Source organism: Gallinula chloropus, assembly GCF_964237585.1.
Source record: "Gallinula chloropus genome assembly, chromosome: 1".
Lineage (NCBI taxonomy): Eukaryota > Metazoa > Chordata > Aves > Gruiformes > Rallidae > Gallinula > Gallinula chloropus.
This window is the reverse complement of record NC_140085.1, coordinates 206,607,802-206,635,181: the sequence shown is the minus strand read 5'-3', so window position 1 is coordinate 206,635,181 and position 27,380 is coordinate 206,607,802. Positions and strand designations below refer to the sequence as shown.

General features: G+C 39.9%; 1 protein-coding gene across 2 annotated transcripts in view; it reads left to right on the top strand.

Moving 5' to 3' along the window:
- The window catches only part of RDX (radixin), a 42,037-nt gene extending 21,691 nt beyond the window's left edge, over positions 1 to 20,346 (top strand). The window contains exons 4-14 of one of the 2 annotated variants that reach the window (XM_084279244.1): positions 1,354 to 1,449; positions 3,457 to 3,731; positions 8,797 to 8,880; positions 9,340 to 9,486; positions 10,882 to 10,978; positions 11,626 to 11,789; positions 12,444 to 12,574; positions 14,689 to 14,849; positions 15,792 to 15,884; positions 16,724 to 16,966; positions 17,944 to 20,346. In XM_084279244.1, coding sequence (XP_084135370.1) covers positions 1,354 to 1,449; positions 3,457 to 3,731; positions 8,797 to 8,880; positions 9,340 to 9,486; positions 10,882 to 10,978; positions 11,626 to 11,789; positions 12,444 to 12,574; positions 14,689 to 14,849; positions 15,792 to 15,884; positions 16,724 to 16,966; positions 17,944 to 18,108 — 1,656 coding nt within the window. In that variant the 3' untranslated portion in view covers positions 18,109 to 20,346. The remainder of the gene's footprint in view (positions 1 to 1,353; positions 1,450 to 3,456; positions 3,732 to 8,796; positions 8,881 to 9,339; positions 9,487 to 10,881; positions 10,979 to 11,625; positions 11,790 to 12,443; positions 12,575 to 14,688; positions 14,850 to 15,791; positions 15,885 to 16,723; positions 16,967 to 17,943) is intronic. The other variant, XM_084279245.1, reaches the window with a different exon arrangement.
- The last annotated feature ends 7,034 nt before the right edge of the window (positions 20,347 to 27,380 follow it).

Sequence of the window (27,380 nt, the reverse complement as noted above, 5' to 3'; positions counted from 1 at the left end):
CTGAGAACATAAGTAAGTACTGCCACCCTGGATCTTTTGGAGCCAGAGTTTACAGTTACTTGAAATCATTGCGGTGCCTTTCCAATTAATTGCTTATTGAATCCACACATGAAAGACTTCTAAGAGTTCCACAGTTTCACTATACTCTATGTAATAAAAGTGCTTCTTTTTCTTTGCTTTGGCCTGATATCTAGTAAATTCTGTTGATTCTGTTGTTTGCATTATGATATATAATAATTGTTCCCTCTTTTCCTTCTACATGGAGTGCAGATTTTAGACCTGTATAATATTATTTGTTTTCATTTCTCTGTCAGAAGTCTTAATTCTTGTCTTATCTGTGCAGAAAATGTTCAGTATCCCTGATCATTCTTTTTAACATTTCTGAAACATTTCCAGTGCTTGCAGCATCCTTTCAGTTGATGTGACCAGTCCATATGTAGTATTAGAGATTTGGGAATACCACAGATGAGTATAGTAAAAAAAAAAAAAAAAAAAAACCTTTGTTGTATTTTTCCTTTACAACTAGAACTTTGTTTGCCTGATTAAATTGTATTTTATATATGGCATTTTGTTTTTATTAAATATCACCTTTTATTGAAGCTCATCTTCCTTTTACTGTACATTCACAGCTCTTTATGGAAGGTTTTCTACAGCAGATTCTGTTGCATCAGTTTTTATCCTTATTTGCTGACCCCATATGAAGTCCTGGGGGACTTCCCTAGGTATTATGCTACAAGTCTGTTATGAAAACATTTTTTGGGCTGCTTTTTTGTTGTGGGTTTTTTGTTTGATTGGTGTGGGGTTTTTTTTAAGCTAGTATATCCATTAAAGGGCTTTTCCTCTACTCAAGGACAGTTTTGTTTCTTCAGTAACCCTTAGTGATAAAAGTGCAAAAAATCCATGTATAGTTTGAGCCAGGTCATCCTTATCCCTTTTATCATTAACTCTTAGAAGATCACAAAAATATTTGAAGGTGGTTCATCCTCATGACATTATACTTGTGCACAAGTATTGCTCTTTGTTATAGTTTCACCAGTTGTCCTTTGTTGAAGTGGACTTTCTTGTCTGTAGGTCACAGACCTGCTCAGTATCATGGTCCTGCTTGCTACCTTGCATTCCATGGGTGCTGAGTTGGGTATAGGCAGTAAGCTGTGTGCTCTCGTTGGTAGTTTGGCAACACAGGCTTTGAGTTTTAGAACTCTGGGGCAAATGCTTCCCTTGACCTGATGTTTTAATCTTTTCTAGTTCTTGTAAAACCTGATTATGTTTCAGTTTGAGATGGTTTCTGTAGTGTAATTACCATAAATTTCCTGTTGTGGTGATTCCTGATGATTATGGATCATTTGTCTTTAGGTGGTGAAAACTGTTGGCCTTCGTGAAGTCTGGTTTTTTGGGCTGCAGTATGTGGACAGCAAAGGCTACTCAACTTGGCTGAAGCTAAATAAAAAGGTAACAGTTCTGTAACATCTAGGCAAGAGTACAGTTTGAAACATCCTTTATTAAGGCTTGCTGCTTTAATGTTGGTGAGGCTTCAAGTATAGCTGAGAAGTTGCTTTTCATTTGCTTTAAATGACAAAATAGAGTGTTAAGTTTAGTCAGTTACAAAAGAATATGCAAAGCTGCATCAAGATTTAATTTGAGAAGGAGATAGTGTTTCCTGTATTTCCAGTACCTTGGTGCTGCATGCATTAGGAAGACTTAAATGTATAGGTTTGTCCTGTTTTCATGTAGCAAAATTTAGTAGGGTAAATGTTTTACAGCTCTGGGGTGTGTTGAGTATTTGAGCATCAGGGATATTTGCGTGTGTACAGCTATAGATTGTAAACAAGGCACCCATAATAGGTTCCTAAACTGCTTAGATATCAGATAGGTAGATTGTAAGATAATTTTTGTTTTAGGTAACACCAAGCACCTTGTATTTCCCAGCTATTGGGAACCAGGTCCTTTTACTTAAATTCTGTGCGAGTTTGAATGGCACTTTTATTTTAGTGTTGGCTGTCGAGTTATTAATGACAGTGCTTAGAATAAAGATTTTTTTTTTTTTGAGGTGAACTTAATGAAGATTACCTTTTTTACCTTCAGTATTCGGAGGTAAATTGGGAAGTTTTTAAAAAGGAGCAGGTCTCGCTCTCTGCATTTATATAATCATTCTTTCTTCTCTGTGGTAGATCCAGTGAATTAAACCTGCTAACCACCAAAGCTGTGTTCTAGAACCTCATACCTGCATCTTGTTTCATAGGCCATACATATTAGACTGCTACAGATTCTTTGCTACCCCTAATGGCTTGCCTCTAATGGGTTGAGACTACAGGATTTAGTGCATCAATTGTGAAAAATATGTAAAAGGTTGCTCCCTGAAAGTGTTTAGGTTAAGTTGCTGGAGCACTTCAGGAGCATCAAGTGTGTGATAATTTCTTTAGCTTTGAAGGCTTTTTTTTTTTTTTAATCTTGGAATGTTTGGTTCTTAAATGCATCCTCATAAACTGGCTCTAACTTGTAATTTGCTATTTAAGTATTTGTGTTAAATGCAGATAAGATGTTATTTGCACTTCTATTCTGTGACCTACACATTTTATGGCAGAAGCACAACTAATTGTTCATTGGTGAGATTAAAGTGAAATACTGTGTGTAAATCAGAATCAGATGGAAAATAAGGAAACATGAGAGAAACTTTTGAAATTGCCACCTGAAATGTTGTGTGGTATTTACACTGCCTTCCATTTGTAAGCAAACAGATGAATCCTATCATGTGTTGTGAAGAAGCTCTGGAGAGGGGACAACTAGTTCACATCAAATTAAATGTGTAATAAAGGAATAGAAGGATTGAGATGTATGAAATTTAATTACAAATGTACCTTTTAACAGTTGCTGGATTATTGATGTTTAAAGTAGTTTAATTTTGAATGGTTTTGCTTTAGTTATAATCAGGTTTTGTTGAAATTTGAAATAGATGCTCACTTAAAATTTAAAATGACTGCATCAGATCTCTTAATGACAATTATAAAGCTTAACCATTCTAAAAATTAATCAGATTAATGAATTTATTTTTTTCCCCAGGAACAAAGCACAATTATTTAGTTCAAAGACTTTCAAAAGAATACAACTTTAAACTTGTATTAAAGTGCTGTAGTTTTTGCTAAAGAAACCTTGTTAAACCTGGATTTGTTACTTCCTGCAATTTGTCATTGGTTGCAGGTTTTTTTCCAGGTCTTTATTGTGATAAATCCAAATTCACAGAAGCCTACCACAAAACTCTCTTAAGCAGCCCTTGAGTAGTTCAGAATTGTGTGATTTATCCAAATTGCCATACTTGATTCAGAACCTTTAAGTTCCACAGTGGGCTTGTTCAGGAAACACTGGGTCTCAGTGTAGAGGAGCTGAAGAGTTCATTTAATACTGGATTAGTTATGTTTAATATGCTATTTACTGCTTGCTCTTATTTTTCTTCTCTCTCAGGTAACACAGCAAGATGTAAGGAAAGAAAATCCTTTGCAGTTTAAGTTCAGGGCCAAGTTTTTTCCAGAGGACGTATCTGAAGAATTAATTCAGGAAATAACTCAGAGACTTTTCTTCCTGCAAGTCAAAGAAGCCATCTTAAATGATGAAATATATTGCCCACCAGAAACAGCAGTTCTTCTGGCCTCTTATGCTGTCCAGTCCAAGTATGGAGATTATAGTAAGGAGATACATAAACTAGGCTACCTAGCCAATGATAGGCTTCTCCCTCAGCGGTGAGTGAGACTACAGATGTTTTTGCATCATCTGCTGTATGTAAACTTTAAAATATTAAGTGATAATGTGGATTTAATGTTACTTAAGAGTGGATGTTTTGCTGGTAAAGTTTAGAGATCATAATTTAGATTTTAAATAACAAAGCTGGGTTATAACCATGGGTTTCTAAAGACCTATTTCCTGTCCTGTCCACAACCATCTGCACAAATTAAATTCAGTAAATTTCCAAAGTACTCCAAAATGATCTAATGTTCCAGGAGGCTTACTTCTGATAAAGGAAGCTCAAAATAATATAGAAATCACTAAAATTCTTTGATACTCGCTCCTTTTCTTCAGTTCTTGATTTATTTTTTGTACGCTTAAATGATGATGTTTTCCTGAAAATACTCATAAAGTATAGTGTAAATAAAATATATTGGAGAAGGGGGGTCAGGGAGCTAGTGTGGACAGAAAATGTAGAAACTAAAGTGTTGCTATTGCTGTTTAGCATAAACCTTTTTTTGAATCAGTTACTCATCAAGGTGGTTAGGAAAACTAAACACCAAGGTTATATTTCTGCCTCTTTACATGACTGAAGCCATGTTTCTGGCATGTTTTGGCAGCAAGAGAAGCATTGCAGCAGCAATGTACAAAATTAGACAATCATGTACATGTAGATGAATCTATAGCAATGTATTGTGGACAAATGTATTTTCACTAAATAAGTAACACAGAAGCATCATCAGTACCTGAAGGAGGACTGTAGGAAAGCTGGGGAGGGGCTTTTTGCAAGAGCATGTAACAATGGGACGAGGGGGAATGCCTATAAGCTGGAGGAGGGGAGATTCAGATCAGATATAAGGAAGAAATTATTCCCTGTGAGGGTGGTGAGGCCCTGGCACAGGCTGCCCAGAGAAGCTGTGGCTGCCCCTCCCTGGCAGTGTTCAAGGCCAGGTTGGATGGGCCTTTGGGCCACCCCTAGTGGGAGGTGTCCTTGCCAATAGCAGGGGGTTGGAACAAGATTATCTCTAAGGTCCCTTCCAACCCAAACCCATTTTTTGATATGATATGATATCTTCAAAGAAATGAGAGCCATGGAATAATTTGTTTCTTTAGAAGTCATATGCCTCTTCTCTTTGGTTTGAAAATCTAAAAGTAGCAGCTCACTCATTAGTGTAACTAAGCTTGAGAATTTTCTAGCAAGTTAAAAAAAATAATTTCAAAGGATTGTGGTAAAGTATTGAAATAAATATTTCTGAAAATGTTTTTGGTGTTTAAAAATCCTGGCTAAGAACTTGGTTTTGTCTGTTTACTTCCTTCTTGTGACAGTGAAGTCTCTCCCTCTTTCTAGAAAAATAGCTTTGCTAGCAAGGCAGGAAGATGTAGAACCAGTAAAACTGTCATTACTGAATATGTTAGTTCACAAATTTTGGGTTTTGCTCAGTTATGATGACAGCCTGTGAACACGAGTGCTTGTGTACAACACAGATTCAAATACTTAAGATGCTCCTTTTCAGTAGACAAATGTTCAGATGATTTCCCAGCATATGCTTTGAACCAGTCATGTGCAATGAGTGAGCACATAGCTTTTGTATTTATTCTAATACAATTATTCCTGCTTTGCCCCCTATCACCAGGAGAGTTCCCAGAAAAGTAACAAAACACATCATAAAAACACTTCCTGAACAATATACAGCATAATGTCAGCAGTGCAGGTTTCCCAAAGTAGAGTAGCTTTGCAGAACTATACTGAAGAAGGTGAGAGAAGATTTGCAGTTCCAATTAACTGTAGTGTCTTAATATTCACCTGTCAAAGCTATTATCTGTTCTTGGCTTAAAACTGTGATCTGGGCAGTAGTGAGGCATCAAGTCCTTGCTGAGTTACTGTGTTGCAATAGTCCTTGCATATCAGCTAGTGATGTTTCATCAGCAGCACGTGAAGAGAGAATGGAGGGGATGGAATATGGAGATGGCTATTGCCAAAGACATTGCAGCTTTGAGGACAACATAGCAACATAATAATTTGAGGTTGAAAGAGGTATTCTGATGATCTAGTCCAGTCTGTGTACTCAAGAGTCATGTAGAGAGGTCACTGATGCCCCAAGCCAGTCAGTATTTGAGGCATTTTAGACAGTGCCCTTAATGCTGAAATTTTTGCTCAGCTTTGAATTGGTCAGGCAGTTGGACTATATAATTGTTGTAGGTCCCTTCCAACTGAAATAATATATTCAAATCACAGCAGGTTGCTCAAGGCCTTTTCCACTTAGGTTTTGAATATTTTCGAGGATGAACATTCTGCAGCTTCTCTGGGCAAACCCATTCTAGTGTTTGACCAACTTCACAGTAAAGAAATAAAGTGAAAAATTGAGTTCCAGATGTACTATGCTTGTGTTCATTGTCTCTTGTCTTTTGACTGAAGAAAGTACAAAGAATTTCTGTAAAAGCAGGAATTTAAATCAATTTGGAAAGCTCAAGAAAGTGCTAGACACCATGAGGGTGACCAGGTGCAGGCACAGGTTGCTTGGAGATCTTGTGGAGTCTCTTTCCTTAGATGTTCAAAAGCTGTCTAGATGTGGTCCTGGGCAACTGGCTGTAGGTGATCCTGCTTGAGCAGTGGGGTGGGAAAGATAATCTCCAGAGGTCACTTCCAACCTCATCCATTCTGTGGTTCTGTGGAGAGCAGCTTGGGAGCAGGACTTTTATTTTACACACAGAATCACAATGTTGGTAAAGACATTTATGATCATCAAGTCCAACCATTCCCATCCTATGTTAAACCATATCCCTATGTACCTGATCTGCCCTTTTTTCAAACACATCCAGGGGTGGTGACTCTCTCCCTGGGCAGCCTGTTCCAGGCCCTGACAACTCTTTCAGTGAATTTCTTGTGAATTTTTTCTTAACATCTAATCTGAACCTGCCCTGGGGCAACTTTGTGCCATTTCCCCTTGTTCTATCTACTGTCACCTGGCTGAAGAGAACATCTCCCACCTCTCTACAACCTCCCTTCAAGTAGTTGTAGGTGGTGAGAAGGTCTCCCCTCAGCCTCCTCTTCTCTAGACTAAACAGCCCCAGCTCCCACAACTGCTCCTCATAGGATTTGCCCTCCAGCCCCTTCACCAGCCTGGTTGCCCTTCTCTGCACTTGCTCAAGGACCTCAATGTCCTTATGGTGAGGAGCCCAGAACTGCACACAGAACTTGAGGTGTGGCCTCACCAATGCCAAGTACAGGGGCACAATCACCTCCCCAGACCTACTGGCCACACTGGTTTTGATACAAGCCAAGATGCCATTGGCCTTCTTGGCTGCCTGGGCACACTGCTGGCTCCTATTCAGCCTGCAGTCAGCCAACACCCCCAGGTCCTTCTCTGCCTGACAGCTCTCCAGCCAGTCTCCCCCAAGCCTGTAGCGCTGCACGGGGTTATTATGGCCCATGTGCACGACTCTGCACTTGAAATATTTAAAGCTCATCCCGTTGGTCTCAGCCTATCGATCCAGTCTGTTCAGGTCTCTTTGAAGAGCCTCCCTACCCTCAAGCAGATCAACACTTCCTCCCAGCTTAGTGTCATCTGCAAACTTACTGAGGGAGCATTCAGTCCCTTCATCGAGGTCACTGATAAATACATTTTCAGATGGACACTTGTATCACATAATCCCAGCATAGTGTATTTTGCAATATCCTGTTTATTGTTTTGTTCATTAGCTTTATGTTATATGGCTTTGAAAGCTTTTGAACATTTTGTGAGTGTCTGCTAGAGGAGTAGAAGTAAGAGTGATGGAAAGCAGCTCACGTTGTATATATCACAATGTAAAAAAAGTCAGGTCTGATTTAATTACAGAACTTCTGTAATAAATTAACATTGTCCTAGAAGGCTTGGAATGGATTTTTTTTTTATGTAATAGAAACTGGTAAATGATTGCCAGGATGCTTTTAGGTTATTGTAGCTGAAGCAGTCTGTTCTACTTGGAGCATTCTGTTGCAGGCTTTTGTAACTAATACATTTATAGGGCTTATACTTGCATTCAAGGCTAAAGACGAGAGAAAACAAGCGAACTGGTGTCTTGTCATATGTTCTGGTACCATTTAGCTGTGAATACGTAAGCTTTGTACAGGTGCAAAACCTAAAACCTCTGCCTCAGTTTTGAAGAAAGCCTCTTGGTAGGGATGTACACTGAATAAAAAAGTGGTACAGGTACTGCTGAAAAGTGCACTTCATTAGATATGGGGCAGAGCAGCACATTGGGAGACAGAAGGGTCTTGTAACAGAAGAAACACTGCATTAGTATCCTCTGTGCCTCTCAATCGTTCCTTATTGTACTTTGCTAAAAATGTGGTAAGAAATTGTAAATCCTTACTTTTCTGACTCAAGAGAAAGGAAGGAAAACAATGGTTCTGAGTTCTTCAGTAAGATTATTTTATGGTCTCTTTTTTAAAAAAAAGTTGTCCTTTAAGATGATTTCTCTGTGAATGCTTTGAAGTTCTAGTTGAATGAAGAAAAAGCATCATAAAGTTATCATCTGCATTTGACTTCTTACTGCAGCACTGTGTTGAAAGTTCTAGTAGGTCAAAATATAATTCTATCATTGCAGCCTGCTGTAGATAAACCTCAGAGAGTTTTTCTGAAACTGAGCCCCTATTCATTTTATTTATTAATAAAAACCCCCACAATGACCTAATAACAAACTAGTTTGCCAGCTTGTCTTGACTTGCTAGTTTTTCTTTCAAAACACAGCAGTGTGAAAGCTTCAGCATACCTAGAGCTGAATTTGCAGCATCGTCATGTGAGGATTTTATGTGTCTGCATTTTCAGGTGTTCCAAACATTTATCACTTGGCTGAAAGCTGAGATAAGCCACTGTGTGACTCTTTCTGTTACAATATAGACTACCATGAAAAAGAGAAGTGATTTCACGTATTTTGAAAGTTTGTGTCTGGTTTAAAAAGATGAGCGGTGTATAAGAAGTCAAGTTTCAGTATATTCAGTTAATGCATATGTTGTTCTGCATAAGCAAAAGTCTTTTTAAACAAGTTTATGAGGTTAAATTGGTCACTGGTGTCACTTAATAGAACTACTTCTGTCCACAGCGTGTTAGAACAGCACAAACTGACAAAAGAACAGTGGGAAGAAAGAATACAGAACTGGCACGAAGAGCACAGGGGAATGTTAAGGTAATTACATTTTAAAAGTTCCAAGACCTTTAATGGTTTTGGTTTTAGTTATTATGTATTTTTGGTGGCAGTGTGTTTGTTTGGAAGCTGCTGTCTTTTATTCTGATCAGGGTAGGCAGTTTCAAAAACTTCCATGAGAGTTTCAGTGAGGGCTGTTTCCAGCTTAGGCTATTGACTTACATGATTTCTGGTAAACATTGTCAACTGTCTTTGTCCACAGTGGCCTCTAAAGTGTATTTAGTCTTCCCTTAGCTCATGAGGTGAAATGATGAAGTGCAATGGTTGGACTTGACTTCAGTGTTGGGATGCAGCTCTCTACAAGGGCCTGAGTCAGCGTACACGTGAATTTCAGAGCAACTCAATTCTGAACTAAATGTTATGCTAATTAGTTATTCTGCACTCCCACTATAACATACTTTGGATTTGTCTGCATGATGCCTTTTTTCCTTCTTTCATCAGGGAAGATTCTATGATGGAATACCTTAAAATAGCACAAGACTTGGAAATGTATGGAGTCAACTATTTTGAAATAAAGAATAAAAAAGGAACTGAATTGTGGCTAGGAGTTGATGCTTTGGGTCTGAATATTTATGAACATGATGATAAGTAAGTAGCTAATGCTCAATTTGTGGTTCTTGCCAAGGAGATCCTATCTGAGATTGTACTACCCCCACCTTATTGTGTTAGAAAACAGGTTCTCAAGACCTTCTAATCTTTGTAAAAGATAGAAAAAGAGAGGTAGACATTAACTGCCAGAATATTTGAATTTAAAAGATTAAATAGGAATGCAAAAGAAGAGAGAGGAAGAGCAGTTCTCTGGAAATTTAAATCTATGTTGTTTAATATGGATATGTGATAAATAGACCATCTTTATATGGTCCTTTTCTGTACTTTTCATTCCCTCAAGACTCCTCCTTCAGACAGGATGAAAAGGACATTGAGAAGCTGAACAACATATTAAATGAGAAACATTTTGTAAGAGCAGTGACTAGGGTTATAGCTCTTAGAACATGAAAAACTTTGGTATCTAGAAGAAAGAAAATAGATTAATCTTGTGTCTCAACAGAGATAAATACTCTGGTCTACTTGAAGAGGGATAAAGCTGAGCTGTACAAAACGTGAAGAATCTGCAAACAGACTTGTTCTTTTGTTTCTTTCCAAATATTTTTTAGTAGTGTCTGATGTCAACAGTCCTTTCACAGTGATTTGAAGTTAAACACGATGTGTCAAACACCAGATAGCAGCTGTCAACAGAACTGAAACATAATGCTCAATATACTCTGTAACAAAATTGTGTAAGCCTTAATTGCCATTAGATGGCAATATAATGCCTGAGAGAAGGAAATAGACATAAAATGGCCAGATTGGATTGAACAACTAACCAATTCTTGATATTCTTTCACTCCCCATCAAATCTTAAATATTTTCTAAAGCTTCTAATTAAGATAAGATGAATTACAAAAACCTTCTGTGCTCATGGAGAAAAATATTTACAGTTACGCAGTTGGTGCATAACATTTTCATGGTTCTAAACCAGATTTATTTCACTTAAAATGCAAGGGAAATAAATTTAACTTGAACTTTGGAAACATAAAAACACCTGTCTGTCTTCTGGGTTAAACTGAAGTCTAACACCGCTGAAGGCTAATTTAATTTTAGTCTTTGAAATGCCAGGCTTTTCTCAGATCTAAATAGTTACTCTTTTGACTGAAAAGTATCAATAGCTTACAATCAGCACAATGTTGTGATGTTTAGCATCTATATAATGGTAGTAGAATAAGTCACAAACAGAAATTTCTTCTGTTAGTGCTGTATAATTTATTAATTTTGTAATTTATGCATTGATGGAATAATGTAAATTAAAATTACCAAAATATGTTAGCTGTTGTTGTTTTATAAATTTAACCAAGTGTGATAATGAAAATGGCATAGAGTTAAGACTTAGTGGACATAAACAACATACACATCTTTGTGCTTCTAATGAGAACTTTCTCTTTGAAGGCTGACACCCAAGATTGGTTTTCCTTGGAGTGAAATAAGAAACATCTCTTTCAATGACAAAAAATTTGTCATAAAGCCAATCGACAAAAAGGCCCCTGTAAGTACTGTGTAGAATAGTCTGCCTTTGTATGTGAAGAGATTTAAGCCTACAGGGACATGCTCTGGCATTATGGCCTGAGTAGATGTTTTGTGATGTTTATTATTCTTATTGGTAGAAATCAGTAATCAAAAGGAAATTTTGTTTTTGGAGTATGGTGTGTTTATTTTTTCATTCCATTCTGGTTGATACTCATTGTTTTGGGTGGGGTTTTTTTAATTACTTGAGTCAACTAATTTTTTGAGATCTAGTGAAAAGTCACAGTGTAAGATGATAAATTTTCTGCCCCCTCCCTGTTGTTGGGATTTTTTGGTTTTGTTTTTTTCTAATTACAGCAGCACTTTTCATAAAACTTTCCAGGTCAAAACTCTTCATTTAACTAATTCATGGAAATATAACCTCACTTTGGTAGAGATTTAAATAAATAATTTTGTGTAAAACAGCTAATCTGTACATGGAGGAATCTAGGTGTAATTTTGAATGTATCTTGCAAGCTCCAGACAGTACCTGTGGTGTTGGATCACTCAGAGGATGAATATCAAAATACTTACAAGTTTATATTTAACCAATGCAAGCATGCAGTAATGTTTGAGTCATCACAACTGTGTATTTAGATGAATGGATTTGCTGTCATTATTTTTTTCTAGGATTTTGTTTTTTATGCACCCCGCCTGAGAATTAACAAGCGAATTTTGGCACTGTGTATGGGAAATCATGAATTGTACATGAGAAGGAGGAAACCCGATACAATTGAAGTGCAACAGATGAAGGCCCAAGCTAGAGAGGAGAAACATCAGAAACAATTGGAAAGGTAATTAAAAAAACTTACGTGAAACGGAAAGTTTTCTTAAGAGGGTAAAAGAATTTTGAAGTCATAGAATATCAGAAGTCTTAGCATTCCAGAAAAGAGGGCTTTTCTTTCTGTAATGTGTAAGCAGGCTGTGGATTGGCATGGCTCACCTCTCTTAATTGAAAGCCGTATCTTTTTTTGAGCTTTCAGCATCGTAATAGTAGCTGAAGTGTTGTGCCTCATTATGGTTTTGTGAAACAGTCTTAACTCTCTTCTTGATCCTTAGGGACTTTTGTACTCCACAGGTGAACCTTTAAAGCAAGTTCAGTGAAGAATGTCTTGTCTTACCTTTTGTGTATTTAAAAAATACCTTGCCGCTTCTAGCCCACTTGAAATATCAGCTGTGTCTAAAATGCAGGTATAATTGTGGGTTTGCCTGTTTGAACCATAACCAAGGTTGCTAGTCAGTTCAGTTGTGTTAATAAACTGCTTTTCCTGCTTAGTGTTTTGAAGCAGAAACTTGGTTCTTGCACTGTAAACCAAACGTAAAACATGTAAAACTATGTGTTCGTCTGCTAGCTGAGTAAACTGGAAAACTGGCTGCCAGCTTCCTCAGAGTAGAATTTAATCTGTTTGATGTTAAACCCAAACCTTTTACTATTTGCTTTTCTTCAGGGCACAGTTAGAAAATGAGAAGAAGAAAAGGGAGATAGCAGAAAAGGAGAAGGAAAGAATAGAGCGGGAAAAGGAGGAATTAATGGAACGCTTAAGACAAATTGAGGAACAAACAATGAAAGCTCAGAAAGGTGAGCTCTTACTGGTTCTGGATTTCTTATGTCTGATGACAGTATTAATTCAGTTGGGTAGTTAGTTCCACAGTTCTCTTGATACGTGTGTTTTTTTCTTTTTTCATTTCGTTTTTTTAATTTATTGCACTACTAACAGCAAGAATTTAGTGGTATATTACATGAAAGATTCTTTTTCAATGTTGAGTCAAAAGATGGAATGCGTGCCTTTGTATATTTGTCACATAAAACTAATTCCTAATGTAGCAGAAGCTTCATTTTTCTTTAATAAAAAGGGAATTCATGTGTGCACAGTTCAACTCGGAATTATGAAATGCTTAAAGTGCTGAAAACCTGGAGTTAGAGGGAGCAGGAAATTTAGAGAGGAAGATTCGAAGTACTTCCTCTAGGATTTTAATAAATTTAGCTTTGTATTTGGAAATTCTTTGTTCCCTCATTTTCCTATTCCCTTGGAGGATTTAAGAAATTTTAAAATTAAAGTCCTGTCAGATTTTAGTGAATAAACATAGTTTCACCAATCGGTTCTTTGTGTTGAACCACCCTGTAGAGCTCCTGCTTTTCCCCACACTGCTTCCCAGTCTCTTCCAGGGGCTACTTCCCAGCCTCTCCTCTCTGCATTCCTTTTTTTTTTTTTTGCCTCAGATTTGGTTCACATTCATAAAAGTTTGGTTCCTCTTCTGTTGATAACTGTTGGCTTCAGGCACGATAGAGAGCATCCCTGATTAGATCTGTGCAAATAAATGACACATGCCTGGCACGGTTCTCTAGCTCTACCCTGTATTTTTCGCTCTCTGCAGAACAGGTTCGACACATCCAGACAGGTAACACATGAGCTGTGCCTTGGGATTGTTTAAGGGAGAACCAAAACAGCAACAGGGTGATTCTAAAGGTGTAACAATGTACACTTTCTCATAACTGTTCTAAGCAATATAGCCTAATTTCTGATGTAATACATAATGTTTCTCTGTTACTGGTCTCTCTGTCTTTCTATTCACGTATGGAAAAGGTGTTCATATAAATGTCACTTGCATTCTCTAGTTAAGTGTTCTCTGTCTTCATGGGAAGATTTTTCAGTAGTCTGTGAAATAGCTTCTGCATTTTATTTAAGATTTTAAGTACTGCATTTTTACAACTCCACATACTTGATGCTGTTTTATTTCATTTTATGTTACGTAGTAGACCTGGGAAACCAACTGAAGAATATTGTTTACTTGAGACCTACTTAAAACTACAAGTGCAAAGACTAAGCATGTGTCAGCATACTTGGGGAGATGCCTTTTTATTATTAAAGCATATGGTGAAGGGCAAAGGGATCATCCTAGTAACTGATCAGTTGGTTAGGTTTTCTGGCAAAGGAATCTGGCAGCTATGCTTAGACAAAAACATAGTGGAAACTATCACCAGAACCCTCAAGGAGCTTCAGAAAGACTTTTTTCATAGTTGCTTCATTTTGCACATCAGAAGAGTGTAGTTTGCATGTGCAGATCTTGCCTTGCAGCACTGGTAGGTTGTTATTTCCTCCTATTTCACTCCTATCAGAGTCCTGCCCTTTAGTTTGCAGTGTTTTGCTAACCTGGGCAGCTGGACAACTATTACCCTACTTTGATTTCAAATATTTTCTTTTTGGCTCTGTCCTGCGAAGAATTTTTCTGACCCTTCCAATGGGTCTTAGGTAATTTTGCTGGAAGCACATGTCTTAATTGTCTGTTGCAATTAAGGGAATCTTTGTCAGGCATTTCAGTGGAGTACAAGAGTTACTTGGCATTTTTTTTCACTGTAAGAGAGCACCATTTAATTTACAGAAAATCTCAGTCATAAGAGGGAGGGTGTGTGTGCATGTGTGTGTACATACATCTGGGTGTTTAGCTGTGTCAGTGGGGGGATAATTTTCTGAAACACTGGGCTGTCAGAACTGGCAGCTGAGGTGAAGTATTTCCAAGGCATGTCTTAAAGGGGGAATAAGCAGGCCCAGAGACGCTCAACAGCTGCTTCTGGCTTGAGGCAGCCCTGCACATTTTTTGTCAGCTTTCTAGATTATTTTGAGCACATTATAGCTGCTGTCTGTGAGGACAAGTTGGTAGTGATACCTTGTCTGCAAACTCTCCTTTTGGCAGAGCTAGAGGAGCAGACTAGAAGAGCTCTAGAACTGGATCAAGAACGGAAGCGCGCAAAAGAGGAAGCGGAGCGTCTGGAGAAAGAGCGTCGAGCAGCAGAAGAAGCTAAAGCTGCTCTGGCAAAGCAGGCAGCTGATCAAATGAAGAACCAGGAGCAGCTAGTAAGAAGCTTTATAACCCTATTTTGAAATAAAATTTTAAAAGATAACTGGAAATTCAGCGTTTATTCTCAGTTATAGCTGTTTTGTCAAATGGAGAAGTATATTGAAACAGCTAGAAGTATGTGAAATAACGTTACAGATTGTCATGGGAACTTTTTTTTAGAAAGCTACATTAGATTTGCCACTGTTTTCAAGAAAAAAAAGAGCTCTGGGGCTGTAGGAGATTAAATGAAGAGGTAGAAACCGAAGACTAACAACACAGTGCATTCTTGTTCTACTAGTGTCAGGCTTATCAGCTGAGAGCAAGAGTAGCTTCCTTCTGCTGTCTCCTGGGAAGCCTGTTCTCTGAAGCAGGTCTGTTCTGAAGTGGTGTTGGTGGGAAGCTGGTGGGGGCTTTCTTCTTTGGGCTTTTTGTTGTTTCCCCTTCCTGTTTCCAGCATTTACAGTATTATCTCATGTTCTGTGCTAGGCTACTTCTAATTCAAGATTGTGCATAATGACTGAGAAAAGGTTGAAAACAGTAGAAGAAATAATTTCTCAATTTTAAAGTAGCTTTTGATCTTCTGTAAACTTAGTGCACAATTCTGATGGACAGACTTAGCTTAATAGTACTGAGATTATGGTCTAGAATAGTCATCTTACAACTTTAATGGTTCCACCAATATTAAACTGAAACAGCCCCAAGGGCTGCTTTGTAACCACAGCTCACTCTTTCCCAGCAAGCTTTGGAAGTGCAGAAGACAAATATTGTTCTTCCGGACCTGTAAGTGTACTGATTCATTCCCTCCATCGAGTATGCTTAAAATCTCTATTTTTAGCAGGGAAGTGATGGGTTGTAACTGACACTTTTAAAATCAGATCACAGCACAGACTCCTCTTTCTTCCACTGCAGAGCCAGAATGATACCAAATTATAACTTAATTTTTGTTTTGCTTGTTTCAGGCAGCAGAACTGGCTGAATTCACTGCCAAGATTGCACTTCTAGAGGAGGCCAAGAAAAAGAAAGAAGAGGAAGCCTCAGAATGGCAGCACAAAGTAATGACCTCATACTGTGTGAAGTCAGAGCTTCAAAGAGACGAAGGGAGATGAGGGCAGAAATCCCACTGGAAATCCATGGGATTGAATCTCTGTATTTCCCTTCAGAGAAGCCTGCCTTAAACATTTTTGTTCTTCAGTATACTGAAGCTAACCTGTGCTTTGATTTAACTCATGGCTTAACATTAAATAGTCATGGGGGGTGGGGTGTTGGAAAGCCTCATCACAGAGGTATGGTCAAAAATTTGAAAACACTTCCTTATATATGGTGATGAAAAAAAAAAAAAAACAAACACCTCAGGAGGGAGGTTTTACATCTATCTCCCTGATGTAAAAAGTCACAAGTGGTGGTGAAAAGATGAGCTAGAACAATAACAAAAGCATGTCAAATGTGACTGGGCAGTAGTTCAAAGCAACATAGTGTTTCTTCACAAAATCTGTAAGTGGCTATGGGGTGTGAATACTAATTGCATGCACAAGTTCAGAAACTGAATGAACAAATTATTAAGGTCTAAATTCAAAGACATCACTTCTGATTTAGGAAGTCCCTGAGTCTCCAATTTTAGGAGGCTAGGAAAGTTGTAAAACAATCTGTATGACTGCCCTATTATTCCTCTCTTGCTTACTGTTGGAAATAGCTGGACTCAGTACAGATGGGGTTTAAGTCCTACCTTTTTTACCCTGTATTCCTACTGGACAATTTTCAGTGTGTAAGCTAGTTTTGTCATTTATAACAGACAGTTTCCATGTGTTTGAAAATATATCAAAATACTTTGGTTTTGTTTTCTTGACTTCGTAAACCACTTTAAAAGATGCTAAATACTGTTTGCTATATTTAGGCTTTTGCAGCCCAAGAGGACTTGGAAAAGACCAAAGAAGAACTCAAATCTGTGATGTCTGCTCCTCCTCCACCTCCTCCCCCACCAGTTATTCCTCCAACAGAGAATGAACACGATGAACATGATGAGAACAATGCTGAAGCCAGTGCAGAACTGTCTTCTGATGGTGTCATGAATCACAGGAGTGAGGAAGAACGGGTAACAGAAACACAGAAAAACGAACGTGTTAAGAAACAGCTCCAGGTAATGAAGATTCATAGTTGTATCAGCATAAATAAGGCTTTGGGCTTTCATTCCTTATTAGTCAGAAATCTCACTGAAATTATGGTGTGGCAAGGAAACGGCCTGTTTATCATTTACTGACTAATTTACTAACCAATATCATTCATAGCTGTCTAGAAGTCAAATGGAAAGACTGGATGTAAGACTGTGCTTTATTGCTTAAAAGTATTAGTATACTGTGCCATTGGCCAGCAAACATTTCTAATAATTATATAATGTCTGGGACACTGAATAATGAAACATAATGCTTTCTCAATACTGAAATTCAGTAAGAGGTATGAGCAGCTCCTTGCTTACTAGTGTTTGTGTTTAAGTGCAGTCATTTGCAGAGGTTGTAAGTGCAAAAACTGAATTATGCCCATTTTGGATTAATCTTATTTCCCTGAAACAGAGCATTTCTTCTTAGAATAGTCTTACCTCTTGATGTACAGCACTTCATGTTAGTGGTAACCCTTTGCCTTGAAATGAAATGACTGTTTGGGAAGGAAATGAAAGAAATGGAAAGCTGTTGCTTTTTCTGGCAGTGGTATCATAGCAGCATGCATGTGTAATATCCTTTGCTTGGCCAAGCAGGACCGGGGAGGTAAACAAGGGCTGTCTTCAGTCAAGCAGAAATTGAGAAATAAGGTCATCCTCCTGCTTTATCCTGCTGGCCCCTTTTCTTCTTGGATGTTATGAGGCCTGTTATGTTTTGTTGGGTTTTTTGTTTGTTCTTCAGTTGGATGCCTGCACTTATGTCAGGAAAGAATCCTATGCTCTCCTTCACTTTCCTTCTGCAGTTTTTCCTCACAACTGGAGTTAGTGAACAGCCCGATCAGCATTTCATAGGCTGGCATTCAAGAAATCCTTCTCCAAGCTGCAGAGTAGTCGTTAGCAGAAATTCCAGAATCGTTAAAAGATTAGTCAAAGCACTGAAACGCAAATATTTTATTCAACAGGCTTTAAGTTCTGAGTTGGCTCAAGCCAGAGATGAAACCAAGAAAACCCAAAACGATGTCCTCCATGCTGAGAACGTTAAAGCCGGCCGCGATAAGTACAAGACTCTGCGACAGATCCGGCAAGGCAACACGAAGCAGCGGATTGATGAGTTTGAAGCAATGTGAGAGCTGTTATTTTGCATATATGTTCCTCCTAAAGCTGAACCACCAACAGAGAAAAAAAAAACAAACAAAAAAAGCAGGCCTTTGCAGATCTGATGGATTGCACCCCACTTTGCCAAAGCACTTAATACCAGTTTGACTACAGTGGCTAGAAGACAAATTTAAGGGAAGCTATTCAACAGTCAGGCAGTCTGTCATTCCCCAGCTTTTAGGAGGGAGGGTGTGGAGAATGAGAGCTGCTGGGTTTTTCCCCCCCATCCTTTTTTCAGTTTCATTGTTTCATAATGTTTTTCTTTGGAAACGGATGTGAAGTTTATAATGACTTGACAAGTGTATGTAATGCTTAAACTTTTAAGAAATAGAAAGAAGAATGGAACTGAACCTAAACTGGATAGGTCCTGTTGCAGTATGAAGCTGGAAATTACCTTTTTCAATGTAGCTACACTATGAAGTGTTTGGGATCGCCGACTTTCAGTTTCAGGCAGGGGGGGGATTTCTCCCTAGTGAAGTTCTTTGGTGTTTCATGTCCTGTCATCATTGATGGTTTTCTTTGCCTACCTGTTCACAAAGGTCTGGATGGCAGGTGGTAGTTCCAGGAAATATTTTTAAATGGAACACCACCTGTGGGCAGCACGTGGCTGCTGATAGGCTTGAGTAAGTGTTGCTTTTCCTAGGTGATTCTTTTAGATGCGCGAAACGTTCTAATACAGCAAAGGAAACAAAAATTACAAAGCTTCATGTGCTATCTGCTTGGAATTATTTTATTTGCAGTAGGGAGACCTGGACCTTTCTGGCAAGGGAGCATATGAAAACATCAGTCCCAGGGAGGGGACAGTATCCTACCTCACTACTATATACATGATGACTGGTCCTTCAAACACCAGGAAAAATCCTGATTAAATTTACTATCACTACACAGTGATACCATAGAATGCTAGGAGCTCTTACTCCTAGGACTTTCTTCTACTTTAAGATGGATTTATAGTGCTAAATACTATCTAACTGCCTTTTTGTTGAGTTTAAATTGTAAAAGCATCTTCTGTGTTGTAAAGCTGTAACCTGTCACTGGTATACTATCTCCTGGGAGGGGTGTAGAATGTGTGTGTCAGTTTGGCTTTGGGTTTCTGAATACAAAGTGAAAGTTCCCAGAATCTGTAGCTTCAGTTTTCTGTGAAGCTAGTACTGTAATTGTCATATCTGATGTCAGATCATTAAGTACTTTCCCTCTCGAAAAGGAGACCTGCTTCTTGGATAAATTTGCTTAGAAATTGAACTCTAGAAATTACTTTACAGTTAACGTGGACTGCAGTTAATCCTTCTGTTGTAGTACCCTAGTAAACACCTACAGTGGAAGAACCCTGCTTTCTCTGAGGATGGTTCAGCTCTTTTCTGTTTGATATTATGCACTCATAAATTTACACTTATCTATTAAAATTTGCCATTTTATTAAACATTTTTTTTCATGCACAATAGGTTTAAATTTCTTATGAACAGTCCAACTAAGGTTTGTTGTTTTTTTTTTTAACTTTGCGGAGTAAGAGGTCGGCTATGTGGGGTGACATCATGAAAATAAAATAAAGATACATTAATATATTTTTTGTTTGTGGGGCTAAACATATCTGGTTGACCTTGAAGACTGATGTGCAGGTGGTGTGCACATGCTTCAAAATGCTGCTTGGTGGAAGTTGGTGTTTCTACTTGCAGTGCATCATGAGAACAGTTTTTGTTTCACAGGCTTCGTACACTGGAGCTTAAGCAAATTTCTGAAGTATTCCAACAGTTTGCCACAGCAGGTGAAATACTGTGCTTCCAGGGAGTTTTGGTTGGCTGGGTTTTTTCCCCCTGGAAAGCATGCACTGATACATCAGTGTCAGTGTTGGGGAAAAAATACCAGTAAAGTTTGCTGTTCATAAATCTACAATATATAGAGTAGGGATAAATGGATTAGATCCATTTACAAAGCTGTGTGATTTTTTTTTTTTTTTCTAAACAACCAGGAACAACCATTTGTAATACAGATTTTCACAATGAACAAAGTGGTAATAGCTGCTGTCGCCAGCAGTTGGGAACACTTACTGGTGCGGAAATACTAAGAATACATTTAATGATTACTTGGTGAAGTAATTTTCCACGTGCTTTTTCCTTTAGCATCATGTTTTGTGTTGTACAATTAAGCTACAATTACATCTACTATTTTGGATAACATTCATTGGTTAACAATAAAGAGATACAGTTAATTTCTCTGAGGTCCACTGTTGTTATTTAACACACTTTTTTTTCTGACAGCATTTGCTAAATGCACTGTAATAGCCTTTCTCCAGAGCAGCGTACGAATTTAGAGCATCTTTTGTTCCACATTCTGGTCAAAATAAAGTTTTTAAAAAAGTAATTTTCAAATTGTATCCCTAGGGAATGGTAGACTGCTTAAGAAATTGCCATGTACAGTTGGGAGGAGGCACTGGTGATTGTCAATTCAGAACAGGATGTGAATCATCAGAGCAAATTGGCTTTTTCGAGAACGGAGGGTAATTTGGCCACATAAGAGCTCTGTGGGTAAGGCCAGAACTTTCAATCACTGCCTACGTATTGCTTAGCCCTGGTTAAGTGAATTCAGTGTAATTAGGTCAGTGTCTTAAGTGTGGAGAAGCTTGATGTGGTATTTTGGATACTGCACACTACAGGGGACGGCGCTGTCAGACGTGTGCATGGCCGTGGGCCTTAGGTAAGGGCAGGCTTAGGGGCTGTTCCATAGAGTGCCCTCAGAGCAGCTGGAGCAGTCCCGTGTAACTAGGTACACAAGCTGATCTGCTCAGCAGCTCCCAGGTGACACCCCATCCATCTTGTACTTGTTTGGCCTTGTGCTCAGTACAAGCACACGACCCTTTTTGTTACTGCATCTGGCAGACTCGCTGTGATGAAGGAAACACGTGCGCTTCACGCTTTTTGCTGTGTGTGTTTCTATTTCTGTGCTTCGAGCCTCTCCTGTGAAGCATTAGATCTGAGGTTTCTCATTTATTAGAGAGTTTCTGTATGGGTAGGTAACTTCAGAGTATTGTGCTTGGAAGGGGAGGTAAGTCCTTTGAAAGGGTTTTGTGTGGTGTGGGCATTCTTTGTTGGTTTGTTTGGTGTTTTTTTAATATGTTTTTGAGATGGAGAGAAAAGGATACAAAATAGTGCTGCTGCTTACAGGCCAGACTAATACAATCACCCAGAATCTCTGGATGTGAAAGAAGATTCTGCCTTCTGGAAACAGTCCCATCTGCACATCAAAACCTGTGTTTTCTGCTGGTTGTACTCTTCGAGTACATCTTTCTCTGTTTATTTTTTCCAAAACAGAACAAAATTGCTGTCTGCCCCTTTAAACCTAGTTAGGAAAGCATTACTGTGCTTTTGCCTCTTTCTTAAAACACAATCCCCAGAGCTGTTCAAGCGACCTCCTTCAACACCTCTGAGATAAGGTTTGTTGTATATCATGTGATTTGTCCACAGAGGTTTAAAATACTTTAAGTATAATAATTTTTTTACAAGAATAGAGATTAAAATTAGTTTAAGCCTTTTGCCTTTGAAAAGTGATTTTTACCCAAACATTTTCCATGTCTGCTCACATGTGGATCATCTAAACAGTCTTGTTCTCCCCAATTCATCAGATCAGTTTAAAGAATCTGGTATTTTTAACAAAGCTGATGCATCCCTGTTGGGATGAGGTGGTTGATGTTAGTGTTGATAAAGAAAGAATCTTTATCAACATCAGAAAACTGAAAGCTTCCTTACGAAAGAGCAAAGTTCACTTCTTAATAGAAGTTGTCTCATCAAGCAGTCCTTTTCCCAGATCAGGGATCCAGTCAGCAGCAAGGAGCAGCGTGGGGCCAAGTGTAGCTTTGAGACAAACCCTGAACCTCGGGGGGAGCTGGAGTCCTGCACCAGCCCATTTACTCGCTTGCTGTTGAGGGCTTCTTTGCAGTGTATGGTTGCAGCCTCCATGCAGCCGCTCTCCACCAACAACCATTTGTTTAGCAGATTCTGCAGACAGCTTGTTGGAGGGAGTTGCACTTGGCGCTTCAGAGCTGAGCCCAGCACAGGGCCGACTGCTGATACTTGGTTTGATTTGTGGAGTCTGTCACTTGTGTTCACTGTTTGCAGGTTTCACTCCTTTGGAGTAAGTTAGATAAACTTTGACTTGTTTTTTGCTTTCTATCCCTTCTCTGCACAGAGATTACTGATGTATCAAATGTCCACGTTTCATTTAACATCAATGAAGCAGCCTCAGCAAGCCCCACAAACCTCCCCCAAAACTCCAACCCCAAACCATCAATTTTGTTGCCAAGGAAAGATCAGTGCTGGCGATATTCTACGTATGCAGGAAGAGATAGATGATGCCCTCGTAGCCCAGGGAGAGACTGAGTTAGGGAAGTGGAGCATGTGGAATTGCTGGGATTCTATTAGGTGTTGAGTTGGCTTTTGTCAATAACCATTGTGTCAGAGAGTTTCTGTTTACAGCAGTAAGCTTTAGGCAGGAGAAGTAAGGAGGGGAGATGGAAATGCACGTCAAAGGAGGTGCCCTGGTTGGTGCAAATATCCCTAAGGGTGCATGCCTAAGAGTTAGTGCTCCCCGTGCTCTGGATAAGTGCATCACATGAAGACAGTTCAACCTCAGAGGTAGGACAATCGCATTGCTGCTTTTTGCTTGTTTGGGCAGTTGTTTGCTTTTCAACTGCCGTCTTCACAGAGGAGTTGCCATTACCTGAATACTTAGCCAGAGGCTTTTAGAAAGATGAGCACCCACCACTGAAAAGTCTTGGGTGTTGTTAAAGCCACATGTACACAGACTGGTCTCTGTCTTATGGCTTGTTAAATTTCAGCAGGGTCCACCTTCTGCAGTCGGATAGTTTTGCCCTAGAGCATGTCTGCCTTGAGGAGGTAAGAGCCGCCTACATGCGTGGTTGCAGCTGCCCTGCGCCTTGTTCCAGCAACGCGAAACCCGCCTGTACCATGTGAAACAGTAACCGCACGACGGGCGCCGTGAGCACCCAGCGCTGAACGCTGCGGGTCTCGTATCAAGTCTACAGCTCCCCATGGCCTCAGCTTTCACGCTTCTTAATCACCGTTGATTTCTTCATTAAACTTGATACAGTATTTAACTTCTAACTCCAGTAATATTCTACTAAACTGAGCTTCCAGTAAATGGTTGACTCCTGCATCGATAGCCTTCTTAAAATAGGTTATGTTGATGAGTTGAAATAGTCTAGCTGTACTTTTACTTAAGCAGCACCTCTTGTTTAATTAATAATCTCTATGAATATGGTAATTGCAGTTGTATTGCCAGAGACTCATTTGCATTGGGGCTGAAGCTGAAAACTTTTCTGCCAAGTGCACTTCGATCTTCAACCAAGTAAGTTGAGAATTTGAAGGTAACATCCAGAGCACACGGCCCAGTCTATCCTGATGCTGCCTTTATTAGTGGAAGCAAACTCGTTTACGTCTGAGCAGATTCAGTGGTTAAGGGCGTGGGACAGGACAGCAAGCTCCTTCACTCACCAGAAAAACTTCTACAGGCAATAAGAAATCTTCCTATCGCTAATCTGCAGTTCTGCTGTCTGTTTCCTGGCTTTGGTAGTTCTTTAATTTCATTCACAGTTTGAATTCTTGGATCTCTTCACTTGTGAACCACGTTTCAGGCTGCTCCATGCCAGTTGTTGTATGGTTCTCTGTGCCATCTGAAAACAGCTCTTCCATTCTCTTATCTTGCGTTTGGGTGTTCTCAGCAAAGCTGGCTGAAAATCTCAGAACCCTCACTGCTGCTCTTGGGGCAATCTCTGGATCAACTTTGGCTACATGTTCTCTTATCAGGCATGTGTGGTGTGTGCCACCTTATAGAAGAAATAACTACTGACTAGTTAATAATTGCTAGTAGCATTTGGGAAAGAAAACAAGTATGTTGATGCATGCAGAAAGCCAAGGAAGACCCGAAGCCCAGCGCTTGCTTGTACACTTGAGGTTCAGCTTTGGGTCTAGCCCTTGTCATGCACACCAGGGAGCTGGTGAGAGAGATGCTGGGCTTCTGAGTAGCTCAGCTGTCTGGCTGGGCTGTGCAAGAGGAAGCACAGGAGTAGCATGGTTATGCCTGCTCGAAGAGCAGAGCAGTTGAGTACAATTTCATGGTGTTGGGGCTTTGCTTTTCTGTGCTGCCTTTAGGTAGCACTGACAGGTGGTGGGGAAGGTCTCTTACCTGTCTCTTTTTTTTTATATGAGGCTATCTACATAAATTCTGGAGAACCTTCCTTCTAGCAGTGGCTTCTGTAAGCTTTGGGTGGCCCTTCTCACATGTTTCAGTCTTCGAACTGGTTCCTGCTTCTCACCTTGCTCTTAGTGCTGTTGCGTTTTGGCTTTTGTCCTTGCTAGTGTGTCAGCCATGTACTGAAGGACGGGTTTCAGTTTAGGTCATTGGGAGCTCTAAGGTAATTAACCCTGTTTCGATATGAGAATGCAAATTAAGACAGAGGAGGAAGATACTGGGGATGAAAGAAATGTTTGAGCTGTAAGACTTACAGAAAGAGACAGGTTGTGTTGGCTGGCTGCGTGGGCTGCGGGGGGCACACAAGGGGCCGGCAGCTGCATACGGGAAGGCAGGCAGATGCTTTCTCAAGCCTGTGTCATGGCAGCAAAGTGCTTGGGTAAAATTCACCAGGCTCCTTAGAGAGCACTGGAGAATACTGTATGTTCCTCTCTTATATTCCCTTTAATTGCTCCTGTTCTGGCTCGTTCTTGTAAGAGCAAGAGAGGCCTTTTTCCTCCCTAGTGACATTGTAAAATCGGGGGTTGCCTGTGCCACTGCAGTCTTAATGAGGAAAGTGTTTTTTGAGGTAAAGGGAGTGTAACTTGCTTTGTGTTTCACCGAGCCTGATAACTTGTGCTTATATACACACCCACATACAAAACCATGTGTATGTGTGACGTGGTTAAAGGTTCCTAACACAGGCTGTGGCATAGGGCCTTGCAGCAGCCTCTTGTGTATTGCTGATGTGAAATGCACAAGCTGCTACTTAATTTGTATATAAACTTTGACCTTGAGTCATTTTAGAAATTGAGGCTTTTAAAGCTGTGTTTAAAAACTGAGCTTAAAAACAGGACAGCCTGAGGAATCAGCACGGTTCAGGTTTGTCCTTGCTGTCAAAATCAACTTACCTGCCTGTTAGTCTTTATCCTCCTGCAAAAAACAGCCGTTTTGGGGAACTCGCTGCACCAGGAACACACTTCCCAGGTTCAGTGGTACCTCCCCAGCCTACAGTTTCCATCCCTGCCAGAAGCCCGTTCCTCCTCCCCACCCCTGGCCAGGAATTGCTGTCAGACTTTCAAACGCCAGACTGGTTTTAGTGCATTTAAATCTTAACCACGCACCTTATTTGCTTACGCTCAAGCCCTGGAAGTTCCCACTGGCTTTCTGTGCCAGAAAGTGATTTGTGTGGGAAACAGGCTGCGCTAGAAAGTCTGATGTGATGCCCCTACGTGTTACACGCTGCACTCTCAAGCAAAAAAAAAGTGCTACTGAGGGCTTCTTTTTCTGACTAGCAGCTCATTCACTATGCTGCTTCAAAGGCAAAGAATCTGGTAATTAAGTGGTTTTCCTCATTACTTTCAAATAAAGTTCTGATTTATTAATACTTGTAGCTGAAGCGTTTCACTAGAACAGTCAAAGGTTCATGCCTCTCAAAGCCTGAATTTAATCCTGATTGTTCTTTGCCTGTTCATTGAAAGAAGCCATCCTCTGAAAGAAAAACACTTTTCAAGCCACTTCAACAGTGAATTTTCCTAAAAATCACCATGGGGAATGCATGCTTTTAAAACGTATGCTTTCTTCACTCAAGTAAATGCTGACTAATTGTAAAGATTTCCACCAGAGCTCTTTAAACTTTGGGAGAGGAAAGAAATTGGAGAAACGTGCTTCATACTGCCCTCATCTTTTCTCCAAAAGGCTCTGGCAAGCCAACGAGCAGGATAAACTAAACCCCGGAGCTTATCCAGCGCACGTGCTGTGCTGAGAGAGGCGATGTCTGAACTCTGTTGGCTTTGATTGAACTTTCTGCCAGTATGTCCTGTACTTGGTGTATTTCTGCACAGGGCATCTTATTCCAGCCACCTTTGGGAGCAGCTTTAATGCAGCCTTACCCGTGGTACTCTGCTGCGGTTTGTGGCACCCGCATTGGCAACTTAGTCCTTTAAAACTACTCTCTGGGTGGATTCTTTGGAATGGTAAAATCTGACATTACGGGTGACAGAGCACTGGAACAGGCTGCCCAGGGGTGGTTTGGAGTCTCCTCTGGAAATATTCAAGTCCCATCTGGATGCCGACCTGTGCGACCTGTTCTAGTGAACCTGCTTTGGCAGAGGAGTTGGACTCGATGATCTCTTGAGGGCCCTTCCAACCCCTATGATTCTGTGATTCTGTGACATCAAAACCACACCAGGGTATGAGCAAGGATTTGACTCTGGTGTAGAAGAGTAGCTAAAGAGTTGGACCTTCTCTTCTAGCTGAAGGTTGCTGAAGGTTTTGGGTGTCCTTGGGGGCTTCGGCTGCAAGAACCGCGTATTTCCAAAACTGGTCTTTTCTGCTGCTCCCTCGTTCTGCTGACATCTCCAACAAAATTCAGTTGGAAATTAAATATAGGAGTTTACTGCTTTTTGGGATAGTCCCAGAGAGCGAAGTATGGCTCTTGTGATGTTGCTGCATAACTCTATTTATTGCTTTTGCTTAGTATCCTTTTGCTAAATCGACTTGATCTCTCTGTGTCTTTCTGTGCAGGTTACAAAAGTACGATCTCTTGCAGCCCTTAGGATAGGAACAAGGTAAAGATCAGCAGAAGACCTGGGCTCTGCCAAGGCCTGCCATTGCGCTTCTGTAAATCTGGACAGTTTACAGCGCGTTAAATTAGGCGCTGCCTGGTCTGTGAAGAGTTTTCTGGAAGGACCAGGAAGTGCTGTTACGACATTTCGCTAACATTTGGTTCTCTCACGGTCTCGCTAAATCTTTCCTTTGTTGTCTTTTCCCAGGAGAAAATTAGCTTTTTGAAGTATTTTAAGCTGTTGTTCTTCCCAGAAAAAAAAAAAGAGAGGAAGTAATACTGGTACGTTAATCTTTAACATGTAATGGGGCGCGTTAGAGTGAACCGCGATGTGGCCCTTCAGGGTGCTCGGGGGAATCTTGTCGGCTTGGCCCACAAAAAGCTGTGGTGGTGGGAAGCCTGACTCTCCCTCCAGCCTGGGTCGAGTAGAAGTATGAG